This window comes from Marmota marmota, unplaced genomic scaffold (assembly GCF_001458135.2).
Source record: "Marmota marmota marmota unplaced genomic scaffold, marMar, whole genome shotgun sequence".
Lineage (NCBI taxonomy): Eukaryota > Metazoa > Chordata > Mammalia > Rodentia > Sciuridae > Marmota > Marmota marmota.
In genome coordinates this window covers 2,083,675-2,099,972 of record NW_025999961.1, presented here as the reverse complement: position 1 = coordinate 2,099,972, position 16,298 = coordinate 2,083,675, and the positions used below count along the sequence as shown (strand labels likewise).

General features: G+C 48.8%; 1 protein-coding gene across 2 annotated transcripts in view; it reads right to left on the bottom strand.

Annotated features, from left to right (window-relative positions):
- Gdnf (glial cell derived neurotrophic factor) overlaps window positions 1-13,451 on the bottom strand; it is a 25,102-nt gene extending 11,651 nt beyond the window's left edge. Inside the window, exons 1-2 of one of the 2 annotated variants that reach the window (XM_015496350.2) lie at window positions 13,074-13,451; window positions 8,415-8,591 (exon numbers count right to left, since the gene is read on the bottom strand). In XM_015496350.2, the coding sequence (XP_015351836.1) occupies window positions 8,415-8,565 (151 nt within the window). In that variant the 5' untranslated portion in view covers window positions 8,566-8,591; window positions 13,074-13,451. The remainder of the gene's footprint in view (window positions 1-8,414; window positions 8,592-13,073) is intronic. The other variant, XM_015496351.2, reaches the window with a different exon arrangement.
- Window positions 13,452-16,298: the final 2,847 nt, after the last annotated feature.

Sequence of the window (16,298 nt, the reverse complement as noted above, 5' to 3'; positions counted from 1 at the left end):
GGGGGGGGGGGGGAATGTTCATTCTCCCACTTTTAAATCAGGAAAACACCCAGTAGGGTGTCCATTTGTAAGCTAATCCATGAACACCTGGTGTGAGCTAAAAGCACTCCACAGCCAGCCATAAACACCCCACAGTAACAAGCCCGCACCAGGAGCTCTGCTACTGCCCTTATAAAAAACTTAACAGGGAAGGGCGAGAAATTTCCCAGTAAAATTAAATGCACAAAAGCCACCGTGATAAATAATCCCTTGTGGTGTTATCGGAGGCGGGTGAATGTGTGTGTGGCAGGGGACTTCAAGGAACCTGATGGAAAATGTGCTTTTCCTGTCACACACAGCACTGCCCCCAGCTTGAAAGGCCACAGGATACCCTTCGAGTCTATACTCGGTTTCCCTTTGCCATTCCCAGGGCACAATAAGATAGGGATAAAAAGAAGGCTGAGGGCCTTTGGAAAAGTAAGAGGATGAAAAACATGTTCTCTATCATTTGAATATGTTTGATAGAGGGGCTTTCTATCCCAAGCAAATGAATTTACTATAATCTCAAGGACTTCACACGATCAGATATGGTTATCATTCTGAGACAACTACCTTTGCAAAACACCCCTGTGCCTGCTTTTTCTCCTTGCTGACTTTTTGATGCCATCAAAAGAGTCACATTGGAATGTTCTGAGCTGGCAGGAAGTGACTTTGTGGGGGTAGTGAAAAGTGAGTACAGGATTCAGCCTGCTCTGGTTCAGGGTGGTTGAACTGCTTCATCTGGAAGCCTCAATCTCTCTATCTCAAAACAGGAACAGTCACACCTGCACCTTAGGTCAAGATCAATATAAGAAAAACTGAGCTCAGTGCCATGGAAAGCATGCAACACATGTTGAGTACGCCCCAGGGAGATCACAGTGTGATCATTGTTTGGCACAAAGAGCAACCATATCTGGACAAAGCAAGATTCTCCTAAAGGGGATCCAGACCTGGGTCTCTTTTTAGCCTTGCATATTCTATAGTGGAGAGACTCTCTATACAGGACCTGAATTCCCTGGCATGGTGGTCTGTGGGCAGAAGGATCAGGCCAGTCTTGGGACTGCCTTTTCTGGGTCCCTAGAAATGTCTGAGAATAAAGTACATAAGCATCAACAGATTCAACTGATTCCCATGACTGATATTTTTCTGATTTCAAACTGAGGTACTGCGCGACCCTCTGGGCATATGTGAAGTCTTCCTGCAATGCCTGTGGGTAGTTTTAAGGGAACCAGTGTCTATGTCCTCAACTTCTACATGTGCTTTCCTTAAACTGGGCCCAAGAATGCTCCTGATGCTGGCTCTCTGTCCCTGCATCCCCTTATCCAGTTCTCCTTGTGCCTTGCTGCAGGAGGCATGGTTCTCACCATGGAAATCTCACTTTCCTCTGGGCTCCTGAATGAGGGATGAACACCCTCCGTGCTCTACAAAGACACTCAGGCATATAGGCTCCTTGGGAGCCAGCGACATCAGGCCCCTTCTGATGTGAGGCCACAGCATTGTGAACATAGCATCCCAGTGGTATTCCGAAATCTAATCATGTAGAAATAATTAGATGAATCCTAGGTAAAGGACTGTCCAGGAAACAGCTGGCAAGAAAGCCTACATTTTTTAAAAATGTCAATGTCGTGGGAAGAAAAAGGCTTGAGAATAACTTCAGATTAAAGAAGAACAAAGAGGCAGGCAATCAAATGCAATTTAAGATCCTGGGTTTTAAAAAAAATAAATAGAGAACACTATTGTCACAATTTGAGAGATCTGAATGTGCACTATTAGATAAATGTTATATTGGTGTTAAACTTCCTGAGACTGATAACTGAATTGCGCTTAGGTAAGACATTGTCCTTATTCTGAGGCGATACATGTGAAGTATTGAATGTTATGATGCTTTCCATGAATTCTCAAGTGATTCCAAAAAAAAAAAAAATGAGGCAAATACTACATAGAGGTCAATCTTAGTGAAGGGTGTGTGATGTTCATTGTTCTAGGGACACTTACTAGCAGACAGGCCAGAAGAATAAACCAAGAAATACTGATGCAGCTGGCTCTGCCTTCATCCTGGCTTGGCACTCCTATCTGCTTGTCGTTGGTCTGTCCACCTATTCATCTTACAATTAGGAAGTTGAGCCTGCTATGATGCGTGTGCATTAACAGGTGTACTTGAATTGAAAATGAAGTCAGATATGTTCTGACCAAAAAGCCAATTTACTTGGGTTCCTTAGTTTGAGAATTTGCTATGAATTGAAGAAGGGAAATTGGTAGGTGGATAGTGGGGACAAAAAGATATTTAAAGCCTATACACAATCCCTGAAGGGGTTGGGAATGATATTTACACAACTATGTAAACTTCTGATGAAAAAATTTTAGATTTCAACTTAAAGCTGTGCAGTAGATTTTAATATCTTTAGTGTCAGGTTTGCAGGTAAAAAGGTTTGAAGACCATGATTTTAAAGCCATGGCTTTCCACTTCAATTGTCTTATTAAAGTCACACAAGAGTGGGTTTTGCCTCTATCGAGTTAGCCACAGTAACTATGCTCTCATGGTGACACATACCGTTTATGCAAACTGAATCCTGTCCCCACCAGGCAATCGCTCTGGCGCTTGTGTGGTCACGTATGGTCTCCACATTAATGTCCCCTGCCCCTGGGCAGAATGGGAGTGATCTGAGAACCAGTATTTGCCACAAGGCCTCCCAAGGGCTGTCTGCCTGCCTGTCAGCCACTTGAGACTTTGCTTCGTCATGGAGAGTCAGGGAGCCTTCTTAATTGCAAAATCATCAGTATTACAGGAATTCTTAAAGAAATCCAAATTACTTTTCTTAAAGCTTCCCGATCTGGACTTTGAAGTAGCTATTAATAATACAGGTCTAGGCCTACTCTGGTTCCAGTGGATATGGAAAAAGGGACCTAAAAGAAATTTAATATTCTTTCTTCTCCTTTGTACTAGCTTGATCAGTTTTTTTCGGGAAATCTGTGTTTTAGGGTTAGTGAATATATTTTCAGCAAGTCAAATGTCTGTGTTTTCTTAATCTATGAATCTGGACGCACAGTCTGCTTTAATCCAAAATATACTGCCTTTGGGACTAGACATCTGAGGCTTGAACTCTGGCTTCACCACTTACTAGATTTGTGACCTTGGACAATTCTTTAGACCTCACTTCTTTACCCGTGAAATGGAGATAATTTTGTTCAGTCGAGCTCAAACTTACTCAATTTAGGATGAGATATAAACCTATTTGTTCAAAACCGATTTAACCATGTGGATATTTAAGAGGTGCTGTGGCACTAACATAATGAGTTTTTACTTGCAGCTATTCACTTACTTGAGGATTGATTCAATTGTGCCTATGCCTAGAAGCTTTTGAAAAAGAAAACAATACTGAAAAACAAAAAATAGACCTATGCTATAGACCCCACTTGTGAGCCTGTGCGATATACCCCACTTAACATTTACTGCAAGACATCTCTGCTCAGAGGTTCTTTCTCCACTGCCAGAGAAAAGAGAGCAAACCCTTTCTTTTCCTGAATTTTACAGCACCATATAATCACCTGTCAAGATACCTAACAGTTCCCACGACTTTTCAGTACCTCTCCCAGTACCTGGACACTGGTCCTTGTAGCTGACACCTACACCTTCCCCATATCATGGTCACAAATTTCCCCATTCTGCTCCTTAGTCTGGAATGTCCCCTTGTCCTTTCTCCTCTCAATATCCATCTTTCAAGTACCTGTTCAAATTTTCCCTGCTTTTGATTTCAAATTTCCATGCATTCTTTCCTGCTTTTGATTTCAAATCCCAGTGATCTCATTCCTAGGAATTCTTGACTTCGACTATCGTAAACCCCTCAGGATAGACACATCTGTCTGTCTGACTGACAGTGTCCACCCATCTGCCTATCTATAGTTTACAACTCAATCACGAGCTATTCGAGTTCACCATGTTGCCTTTTTGATGCTGCCCAGCCCCCAGCACATGAAAGGTATTAATAATTGCTTCTTGATTGGGCTCAAGTGATTAATTAAAGAATAAGTATTTTCATCAAGTGAAGGCTGTGGGGGCTAAATTAAAATAAGAGCAGAAGAATATTAGGAGGGAAAAAGATCAGCTACCTTTCATTTTTGTCAACTAAAGCAGACTCATTGGAGCATCTTGCTTAGGCTGCTGGGCTAGCATAATGTCCCAAGCCTGGCCAATTCAAAATGAGCCTTCAGTGCATTTCTCTAAATAGCAATGATTTGAAAATAGGTCTCCAAACTGGGGCCAGAGGGAGGTGCTGGTCTCAGATCTCAATAAGGGATCCATGCCTCCTAAGAGTCTGGTGTGCAGTTTCTTTCTAGCGACCCTTTCCAAGCGGCAGAGCCCCTTTCCAGCTTATGTAATTAGTAGAGCATTTGTTCCCCCACACAGTCCCAAAGCAATGGGAAGCAACAATGAGTGGTGTTTATGTATTCAGAATTCGGCATCTTACAACATTGAATTTGAAAGATTAAGACATATCCAGCACCAGAAGCTTCCTCAGCTATGTGGTGGGCTGATCATTTACTAGAAGTTCTTCCTCTCCCTTGGTTTAGGAAACATTTTAAATTCCATGTCCAGTTGGGATCAATTAAAACTGAAATGCTGCTGGGTGTGGTGGCACACACCTGTAATCCCAGCAGCTCGGGAGGCTGAGGCAGGAGGATTGTGAGTTCAAAGCCAACCTCAGCAAAAGCAAGGTGCTAAGAAACTCAGTGAGACCCTATCTGTAAATAAAATACAAAATAGGGCTGGGGATGTGGCTCAGTGGCTGAGTGCCCCTGAGTTCAATCCCTTGTATCAAAAAAGCAAAAACCAAAAATCTGAAATGTTCCCTTTCAATATAGGTAGCCTCCAACTCACAGCCTGCCTATCACTTACATAGGAGGCTCTTACCCTGCCTGGCCTTGGGACAGGAGGGTCTCTCTCACATGAGCACGGGAGTCTGGGGGGAAGTAGGTGCGCTCTGCAACTGGGAAAGGGATGGAGCTGTGAAACCTGGGAAGGGCCAAGGACAGCTGACCCAAGGGCAGAATCTCAGGAAAGGCTGACCTGTCCATGTGCTGGCCAACCAACCTACAAACCAACCAACTAAGGGACCTAAAGTAGTCCCCAAATAGTCTGTACTATGTTGGACTGCGTGGAATTTCATCTTTTAGAGTGATGTCCTGGCAGAAGTGGTAACAGAAAGAGTTCATTAGGTACCTGGGGAGGGGCCACTGGAAGCAGGAGTGTGGCAAACAACAACTATGATACGGAGCACAAGCATTCCAAAGCAATAGCTCCATTTAACACCCAGGCAAGTTTAATATTAGCCCAACTTTACAGATGAAGAGATCAAGGTTTAAGAGATGTTAAGTCTGGTTAAGTAGCAAGGCTGGGATACAAACTTCAGTCTGAGTTGAATGTGCTAACTTGTGTTCTTTCTTCGAACCCTCTGTGATCTCCTGTAGTTTATGGGAGATGTCACCCAGGACAGAGATTTCAGCTGGTAACCTTGTGAATTATAGCTCACTTGCATCATGGTTTACAAGCGTGAGAACTTGACAGCTTGACTTAAAAGACTGTTTCTATAGGAGATTTCATGACCTGCTATGAAATTGGTGGTATACAATTCCATTGTGTTACAAGGAATTGCCAGTAATTAGAATTTAACAAAGTAATGCTCAATGTCTCTTCTGGCTGGTTTCCAGTTGCATAAAAAAGTAAGCTCACTCAACCAGCCCAAGCTTTCTTTATGTTTGTTTCGTGTGACCCACACATGCACATTTACTGGAAAGTGTGTTCCACAAGGGCAGGGACTTGTGTCTAGGTGTTCCAAAGTACCCCTTGCACCTAGAGAGTACTTGGCACACACAGGTACACAGGAACTATTTGCTAAATGAATTCGTGTGTTTAGATTGCAAAGTTTTAAAACCACATGTACTTTAAGCTTTCAGTTGTAAAACAGATCTAGAATTGAGATATGTAATAAAAATACAATGAAATAATGTTAAGAAACTCAGGATTCAGTCATCTAAAACCCTCCTTTCATAAAGTGCATTTCAAAGGTTTGGGGGGAACTCTGACCCCAGCTTCAGCAGTCCTGCCTCATGCCATCATGGACCTCTGGCACCGTGACCAAGTTGCTTTACCGTTTTAGGTCTCAGAACCAGAAACAGCTCCAATACTTTTACATGCTATGACATTTGTGAGTGTTGCCTTATAGATTCCTTACTCCTGCTCTAATCTCCCTTTGGTGATGATACTGGCAGAAAGGAAACCAAATGAACAAGGTAGCTAAAGAGAAAAGTCTTGGATCCCCAAAAGGCAAATCACAAGTCCTTGAGTTTATACAAGTTAGAAGTTGCTACAGGAGGCAGCCATGGACCATTTACTTGGGCAAGCAAGTTAGTCAGTTATGAATTCTATTTGGTTAGTTTATACTATGAAAAAACAGAATTCTGGATGTTTCATACAGAAAACAGAAATGGGTGTGTTCTGCTGGTTTGAATATGAACATAGAGGTCAGAATCTTGTCCATTGATGATTTAGCATTGGTTTGGGAAACAGGAAGTAATCCTCAGTCACACATCGTGCTCTCCTGCCTAGGATTGGTAGGAGTAATGCTCATTTGCTTGCTCTGTGGCTGGTTGTGCTTAATATGAGCCCCAGATTGTCTTAGGGTATTGTCATGCTATAGTGACTAAACCCTGTCTGTGCATTAGACCCACCTGGGGAACATCAAAAAGTCCAGATGCCTGTCACACCCTAAAACAATTAAGTCAGAATCTCTTGAGGTGAGGTCTAGCATAGTCTTTAGTTTGCCATGTGATTGCTATCTTTTTTTTTTTTTTTTTAATCAGCCTCTTGCCAAAGGACTATTAGGACAGGAGCATGGAGACTAGGGGCAAATCTCATAGCTACTGGCATTTTGGAGTGGAAAGCCTTCCCTCTATTGTACAGTGGTAAACTCTTCATCAGATGCCAAATCATGGAGTAAGTTGAAAGCACAGCCAGAACCAGGAGCCAGAATTTAATATGCTAGGTAGGGTTGGGGATGTAGTTTTGTGGTAAAGCACTTGCTTTCACTGTGTGAGGCCCTGGGTTTGATCTGCAGCTCTCATTGTCTCCTGCTCTGAAGACAATGGCAGGAAGGGCATTTTATATTTACTTTTTATTGGAGACACTAAATTTGTGATTGAAATGAAAGCATTCTGAGATAAGTTTATGCATATAACTGACAGAAACACAAAATAGGTACTTGAATTTCAAGGAATCAGCCACTTCCTCTAATCCTAAGTCACTTCTGGAAGTCCTAATTTGACTTTTAATAAATGCACTTTTTTTATTTAGTCTTTCTTGGAACTTGTGCAAGAAGATGTTTTTGTGGCTGTAATTAGGCATTAAAAAAAAAAAAAGCATGTCACATGAGAGTTTTTTCCTAGCCCAAGGCCACCAGTTGTGTGGGTATGACCACAGTATATTTCAGGTACAAAACAACTAGAGTGATAATTCTGAGGGGCAAGAGGAGTAGCTATCGTGACCTCCTGGCTACATACACTCACTATTGCTTTATTTTGGAGTTGTGTTAAAATTTCCATTGCCAACCTTCCTATCTACACACATCCCCAACAATGTCTATAGCTTGTAATCTAGCATACCTCATTTTATGCAACAGATAAATTGCTGAAGAGTGGAAGGTAAATGATATCAAATCACAGTTGACACGTGCTAATTGACTTGCCTCTAGAACGTTAATTTTTGAGAGGTAAATCCTTGACTTTCTAGTAAGAATGACCTGTTTTCTTCTTATAGAACTAGCACTGCATATGTGGTGTGAACTCCAGTTTCCCCTCCTAGTTCCAGCCTGCACTATTTACCCTTGTCTTTTTAGAACGGGAACTTTTCTGAACAGATTTTGACACTACCCAGATGCTTGCTCTGTAAATCCAGTCTCCTCTGTATTTTCTCTGTCTCTGGCTTGGTCTTGTGAAAACCTGAACTCTCCTTTGCCGGCGCAGTTTAGGATTAAGGACAGCCAGGCACAGATAAAAGGGCTATGGAATGGGAAAAAAATCAATGGGGGTGTGTACACATAGGGGAGGAGAGGAGAAGAGAGGAGACAATTTGTGTGCGTTCCGTGGTGGTGGTGGGGTGGTGGTGGACAAATATTCATCTGTTCATCAGAATGATGAAGACACAACACTGGATACCCTCTGTGCTGAGGGTAATTATTGTGTAATTTACGGGCAGCAGCAGACAGCTACGCACCCCATCAGGCTTTGCTCACGGGTCAAGAGTCACATAGCCTCTGTGGTTGGCTTGGGGTGCGTGCGTGCGGCAGGAAGGGGTGCCAGGGGGTCGGCTAGCGGTCCCCCCGCGGGGAGGGAACGGTTCTTACAGTCACTGCTCAGCGCGAAGGGCGCGCGGCGGCGGCCGAGGGAGCGGTCTTCGGCGGGCGCCTCGGGAGGCCTCTTACCGGCGGGCAGCGGGAAGGCGGACGCGGTGTGGAGCAGCACCAGGCAGACAGCCACGACATCCCATAACTTCATCTTAGAGTCCCGTCCGGCAGCTGCACCTGTGCGGGTGGGCGGGCAGCCGGGAGAGAACCACAGAATGCAAGTTAGGCTAGGGCGCCAAGGGCCCAGCGCTACTCGGGCGCTGCATCCCCGCCTGTCCTTGCGCCCCGCTCCAAACTTGTCACCGCCCTCCTCCGGCACCGCCGAACGCTTGCGTTTCCCTGGGCGTCCCGGGCCCTCATTACAAGTGCCGCTCTGGGTCCCTCTCCCAGATGTGTCCCGGGTGCAGCTGCACTCGGGGTCCAGGACACAGCTGATCCTCTCCTCCGCCATCGGGTTTCAGGGGTCAGATTTTCCGAGCAGGGCGGCTGTCCCCGCCCGTAAACCTCCAAACAGAGAGACGGGATTTCCGGCCTGTGCTATCTGCGGGCGCGGATAGGAGCCCCCCGCCCCCATTCTCTGAGGGCAATTAGGTAACTCCCACGCTGTGTCCTTGGCCTCAGTCTTCGAGCCCTTTCCTCCTGGCCTGGCAGCTCTCACTGGAAGCCAGCCCTTAAACTAAGAGCAACAACCCTTTCCCTTTGGGAATAAAATCAAGCGCCCCCCATCTGCCCCCACGGCGGGGGTGGGGGGCGCTTGTGACCATCCTCTAAGGTAACTGGGAGCTGGCTGGATGCAAGCGCTCACCCCGCCCGCTGCCCATTTACCTAAATAAATGTATTGTCGCAGGAACAAGTTAGTAGGCACTTGGAGACTTTTGGCCTGTATGAAAATATCTGGGTTAAATTACCTAACTTCCAAAGAATCAACTAGGCTTAAAATACCCGTTCCACCTTTTAAGGTTATGAACATTAAATAACACGTGAAAAGGTTCTGCGGAGCACAAAGTAAGCGCTCAATAAACGTTTTAGAGGAATTTGCCTTAAATCCTCCGTAGTATAAGCGAAAACTGCTTATTTTATTATTGCAGCGTTTCGAGATTCTGGCCAGAATCTCTACCCATCGGAGAGGAGTCGCTAGCTCTCTGGGCCACGCGACAGCACCAGAAGGCCCAGAATATGAGATCGCATGGGGGTGGGCGTCCGTTCCTAGCGAATGAACTCCTTTTGACTCTTCAGGCCTCATATTCCCAGAAAGGAGGTCCACAGGGTCCGGGGTGAGTGAGAAAAACGCATTGTAAACTCGGGGCTGAGCCCCAACCAAAGAGAAGTGCGGAGAGACGAGTCAACTCAGTGTAAGGTGTTACCCTTCCCTTCCTAATCCCGGTGTTCTCTCCAGGGGACCACTGAGTGCAGAGAATTCTTAAACTATGAGGTTCGTGCGGTAGATCATTCCCTATCCGTGCATTCCTCAATAAAACGAATTCTTCGGAAAACTTCCTTGAATTATTTTCATGGGAGAGACATCTTACAGGTGAATGCAAAAAACTTCATCATCCTTCCTTTGTATTAGTGTGCCCGCCCCTTCCAGGACACCCCCGCTCCCGAACCCGCCCGCGTCCCAATCTCTACCGAGAACTCCAGCCCCGGCCCCCGGAGAAGAGTTTAATTCCGGCCGCCACCTCCCACCGCTGCGGAGATGAAGGCATTTTCCATCCTTTGAGCGTCTGTTCTCCATGCAGCTGTTGAGCTCCAGGAGAGAGAGGGGGGGTGGGGAGGGGGGTACTAAAAACTCAGACTTGCAGCACTTCTTGTTGTGTGGGCTGGCTGGCAAACCCGGTAAAAGCCCAGGCCCAGGAAAACTACCAGGCCGGGCAAAATGAGCTCAGAGAGGCGCTTTGGGAGACCTCCCAACCTCTGCCAGCTCCCGGGTGCGTGAGAAATGGCTGGCGGTCGAGAGGTGCAGGGAGGCGCGGGGCTAATGCGCCATCCCAAATTGCGGTGCCCGCCAGCAGGAAGCCTCAGAGGCACCAGATTTCCCTTCCGCATTAAGAGGGTTTTCCTCCCCTACCCCCTTGGCTGGCGGAGGGCTTTTTAAATTGGATGTGGAGATCCTCGGTTAGAAGTGTGGCGAAGATAGCAAAAGAAACAGCGGAATATTCTCCGCCTCGCTGGAGGAGGCTCCCAGTTCCCGCCCTAGGGCGGGTGCCGCAAGCGCCCCGAGAGAGCTTCCTCCTCTCACGGGACCTGGTGTGTTTTTCTCTCTGAGTGCCGCGGGGGCCAGTTACGGTCGGAGCCCATATTTGCTGGGCGGCTGAATTGGGGCGGGGAGGTCTGGGGAATCCGCGCACAGGGCGGGACGTTCTTCTCAGAGTCCCTTTGGGCCCCACCCAGCGGCACCTCTTGTCTCTTTGTCACTCTTCCAAAACATCTACATCTGCCACATGTGTTTCCTCCGCGATCATAGGCCTTTGCAATGCGTGAGACCAGCTTAACTCTGCCACGTGTGGGAACCAGGCTGCCTCCTGACCTCCACGCCAAGGTCGGCTCTGCCAGGTGACACACCACACTGTCTTGTGATTACCAGGCTCGACCAACTCTGGGTCCTGGACTGATGCACCCGGACAGTGGGGCAAAAAGGGCGCGCCAGGGACGCCTGCACTGTGTGAGTTCCCTGGACTGGGACTTTGAGGAAGCCCAGGAATGCTGAAGGAGTGTCTATGCAAGTGGCCGCTAGTCGATTCTGAGTTCCCGGCACCAGGGGGCACCAGAAACCGCCCGAGTCCCGTAGTGCCCACGCGGCCGGGAGGCTGCGTTGTCATTTTAAGTAAAAAATCGGCGAACAACCACTCCCTCTACAAACCTTCCCAAACCGAATCAGCCCGGGAACCTGTGGATGTCCTTACTGGCATCCCTGCTTCACCGTCTCCTACCCCTCCATTCTCTCTCCCTAGTTTCGGTCTTCCCACTTCCACCCAGGTGGTTTCTTGGCAACCTGCTTTTAGACAACCCCTTCGCCTCGTCACCGAGACAGCTTTGCAGCGGGTGAGCGCTCCCGCCGCCAGTGCCCCCGCACTTTCTTGTGCTGGCAGGCTGGGAGGTTTGTTTGGGCTTTGCCTTCAAGATCCAGGTCTCAGGAAAAGAAAAAGGAGGCGGTGGAGCGGGAAAGGGGGTTCGCTACAAACTCGGCGGTTTTCTTTTGGGGTTAGTGACAGAAATTACTGAAAGCAACAGCTTTTCTTCATTGTGTCTAGTATCCTAAACCCATGGAGGACTTCTCCTCTTAACCCCCCATAACTGCCGGGCCCAAGACAAGGGAAGGAAAAATAGTGTGGGGCTCTTTTAGCCAGCAAGCTGGGTGAGGGTTCCGAGAGCACTCGAATCTCTTGCAGGAGTGGGGTAAAGGACGCGGTGGGCTTCCTGCACTTGTCTAAAAGACGACACCTCCCCCGCCAAAACGAAGGCGCCGTGAAACAGTGGGGGCTTGCTCCGGGCAGGAAAGAAACCCAGCGGATCCCACTTTGAGAGCTTTGTGGGAGGTAGTCCGCGCGCGTGGGGTGAAATTGCATCTTTTCCTTGAAACACTCAAGTATTCAAAATGCGGGGGAAGAGTCTATCGCACTCGAACATATCTACAGCAGGGGCTAGGAGAGTGTGTTTGCCCCCGCCAATGAGCACAAACGTGGCGAGCTCCGGGCTGGACAGCCCTCCCGGGGCGCGCGCAAAGGCTCTGCAGGCAGATTCTGCCACGGGCGGAAATCAGCGATGCGCCAGGAGCCTGGAGGGAACCGGTGAAAGTCCATTCCAGCCCGGGCGAAGGTTCCTTTTCACTGGTTGGGGCTGAAAACCGAACCTTTGCGGAGTCAAACCCCAGGTGGTGCAAAGTAGTGGAGGGTGTTATCGGGAAGGAGGCACAGAGCACAGGAGGAAAAAAAAGGTCATTAAAATAATCACCTCCGTGGCCTAGTGGAGACCTTGAAGAGCCCCAGGGTCTGCTCGAGATAGAGCCCTGAAGCCGGGAATGTCCAAGGAGCCGCTCTCCTAACCTCAGCCGAGTGAGGGCATTAGGAAAGTGCAAGCAAATGGGCCCTGAAAAAGGCGAGGAGTGTAGCTTTGGGAGACCTCCCCTCAGGAGGTGAGCCCTCTATTTTTACGTTTACGGGACCTTTGCAGCAGTCTTTCCCGAGGCCTGAGCTTTATCTAGGAACAGACCAAAACAAGCTCAATCGTAAGTTACATTCCGGGCAACAGTAATATCTCTGCAGCTGCACTTCTGGAAAAGACATTTTGGCGACGGCGGGTTCGAAGATGACCCAAGTCCGGTTTGGTTCCGTGACATGTCAGAGGAGCACCCTGGCAAGTTGGGAGGTTTACTTCCCCTTCCAGGCATTTCGGGGTCCAGGGGCATCAGGGGCTCCATAGATCTTTGCCCACGTGGAAAAGGCATCCTGCCCCTCCGCAAGGCCAGCCTCTCTACCATTTAACTTCTCTCTTCTCGGTCCACCCAGAGCCTCTCCTCCCTCTAGTCTACTTTCCACTCTCACTGCACGCTCTGGGGTCCAAACGCGCCCTTTTGTCCTAGACACTCGGCATCCAGCGGTGTCCGCTGGCGACGCAGACGGCATTCACCCTCTCCACCCAGACTTCCCCCACCCAACTTACCTCGGATCCGGTCTCCGCAGACCCCCAGGTGGACATTAACTCCAGGTGGCCCGAGTCCCAGCCAGGACACCCATCCGGGCCGAGGGCAGGAGCGCGAAGCCCCGCCCAACAGGTCTGGGGCAAGAGTTCGAAATCCTGGGGTTGCGCGGGGCAGCGAGGGAACGCAGGAGGCGGCGGCCAAGGCTCCAGCCGCCGCCGCCGCCAGAAGGGCGAGGGCTGCCGACACCTCCTCCGTAGGTCTCCTGTACCCCCAGAAGCCGAAGTCTGAGCAGCCGCCCCTTCCTTGGGTGAGGGGTGACACGGCTGCGCGAGCGGCGCTCTTGGCTGGGGCTGCACCGGCCCCTGGCGCTGCTGGCCGCTCAGCGGCAGCCACCGCACNCGCCAGGAGCGCAGGCTGGTCGTCGGGAGCCCGGGCCTGGGGGCCGGTGTGGGGGAGGGGAGGCTCGGGGCCCGAAGAGGGGAGGGGTCGGGAGGCTGTGGCGGGCCCGGCGGTGGGGGAGGGAGAGGAGAACAGCGAGGAGGCGCTGGAGCTCGCAAGGCCAGGCGCTGGGTGCGAGTGGGTGACGCGAGGCGCCCCTCCCCGGGGTGCAGGGAGAGCGCTGAGCGCGTGGAGACGCCGCCGGGCTCGCGCCTTCTCCTCGCCGGGTAGATCCGGAGGAATGTGCGGAGCTCGGCTTGGAGCAACAGAAAGGGGCAATCCGAACTTGGCCGCCGCACCCGCGCCGGGCTTCGCCTCGGTGCCCCGCTCTGGGAGGAAGGGCGCTCTGCCTGGTGGAGGCTACACTAGGCTTTCCTCGCGCCTGTCGAAGGCGTTCCTTCCTCCTCGGCGGTCTCGCCTTCTGTCTTTTCTGCAGGTAGAAGGCAGCGGCGAGACAAGGAGCTGTCTGCCGGAGTTCTCCTAGCACCAAGAAGGAGAGATGTGGAGCGGCCCAGGGAGGGAAGCCGAGTGTTTGCCAGGGGACGCTGCGAGTGGGGATGCATTTATAGGACTCGCACTTCGTGACGTGCCCTCCACTGGCTTTTCTGATTCGCTTTCTGACCTAAACACACATTAGTTTAGTCCCCATGCTAGGGCCAACACGGTCTCCAAATATCTGCTGGCTGAAGTCAGAGGCTTTGCATATCATGTATTACATGGCAGGCAATGAAGAAGGCTTCTGAGGCTGGCCGGCTCCTCAGTCCTAGGCTCCATTTTCATGCTGTTGTAATATAATACCAGACATGGGGTAGGCACATACATTCAAAATCCCAATTCCAGAGGCATAAGATCATTTTATCAAGAAGAGGTCAGGGGAGGTTGGGCAAAACCTGCGTTTATCCAGATTTTCGAAAATGAGATGGAAAACCTAAGCCTGTATCCCGTTGGGTGCTTAGTTTCCAGCGAGCAGAGACCCAGCCCCCATTTCAGAGCTCTGAGTGGGAGAGGTGAGACCTTTTCAGCATTCCTTTTGTTGGTTAGCTCACCACCAGAAGCAGCCAGGAGCCTTCCTTTGTAGAGGACAGGAGGAGGGCAAGTCCTTACACACCCTGTACATGGCTATAACCATAAATACGTTCCATTCACATGGAGCATGAAATTAGCTCCACCTTCAAAATAATGTACTAACTAAAGGATGTCTTTGCTAAGCAGAAACCTGTTTTCCGGAAGTGACTGGACCTGAATTCAGTTGGACTTCTTTTATTTTATTAGTTAGGAACCTGAAAAGTGTAAACAGGCTCAGTTTACATCCAGGTAACTTTTATTTTATGACTCAACCCCCCCCCCCCCCCCCGTTGTTGGGGAGTATGTGTTCTTCAAGTAGCTCATGCAGACAATAGACAAGGGAAATGTGTGTGGCAGAGTGTGTGTGTGTGTGGGGGGGATCACATTAAACTTCTTAAAAGTCAAAGATCAGCTACTTTGGAGGTTTGTCAGTGAAGCTAGTGTGGGCGGGAAATTGTTCTCACCAACAATACTGTGATAAAAGATTAAGTGGAGTGTAAGTCAAGTCATCCAAACATACCTTACTTGAAATCAGGATGCTCTTTGCGCTGTTCTGTGGAATGCGACTTTTCCTTCTTTGATAGATCTATGGTAGCAGTGTAAATGGGTTTGGAAATGAGAGAACAGAACAAGCTTGACATGCTCATTCCAATTTAGCATTGTTTTTGGAATTTGAAGACAGTGTTTTTATCATGAATGATTTCTTCATTTTAAGTAGGCTTTTCACTGGAATGGTCAAGCTGTCCAGACACCTGCAATTATTTAGTACTAGCTGTGTGCTGGCCGAAGTGCTAGACCCTGAGAATTGTGGTGATTGGATTTTAGGGGGTTGCAAGGAGAAGATACACTGACTTAACCTTGAGTGATGGGAGTTTACTGTGGAAGGAAGGCTGACCGGAATCTCCACCACTCAGCCACGTGTCTCTGAAAAGCCTTCCGGAAAGGCCACTGGGCCAGGCCTCACGAAAACTGGATTGAAGTTCAGGAACTGGAAGGTCATTCAGGATACGGCTCTGGGACTGGGTTATCTCGCTGCCCCCTCAGTGGCAGGCATCTGCTGGCCCTACTAACAGGCTTAACCACCAAGGTAATTCAGCTCCTCTCTCTCCCTGTTTTTCTCTGGGCTTCCTTTGGCTTCTGCTCCTGCGACCAACTGCTCAGCTCTCTGTTCATCTCACATCTAAACTCCTTAGTGAAAGGATCTAATTGGCCCCACTGGGCACTCACCAAGTGCTTGAGCTGGACTGAGATTTTGTATGGGGTCTCCTTGTAGGTGGCTGACCTTAGGTCAGGTGCCTATTCCTGGACCAATCATCTATGTTCAGGTTGTTGGTATCACAGTGTACAGAACCTGGCCCCTATTTCTTGGGAAACTTCCTTCCCACTTCTTTACAGTGACTGTCCTCAGAATAGGCTGTGTTAATGGAAGGCACTTAGAGTTTTAACAGCCCATGTTCACTTTAAGACTCAGATGAGTAAGATATGACTCCCAGCCCTGTATAAGCGTACCATTTATAAGGAAAGGGAGACATATACACAAGTATCCTTGGTACAGTATAAAGTGATATATACTCTTCATGGAAGTGTACATGAGGTGCCCAGATACTGTAGTCTGATGTTCAATGGGCCCTGAAACTCTGGCAAGATGACCAAAAATATCCAGACCTTGACTCTACCCAAGACAATTAAATCAGCATCTCTTGAGGGGTGGAGTCCAGGAGTTGACAGGTTTTTTTGTTTGT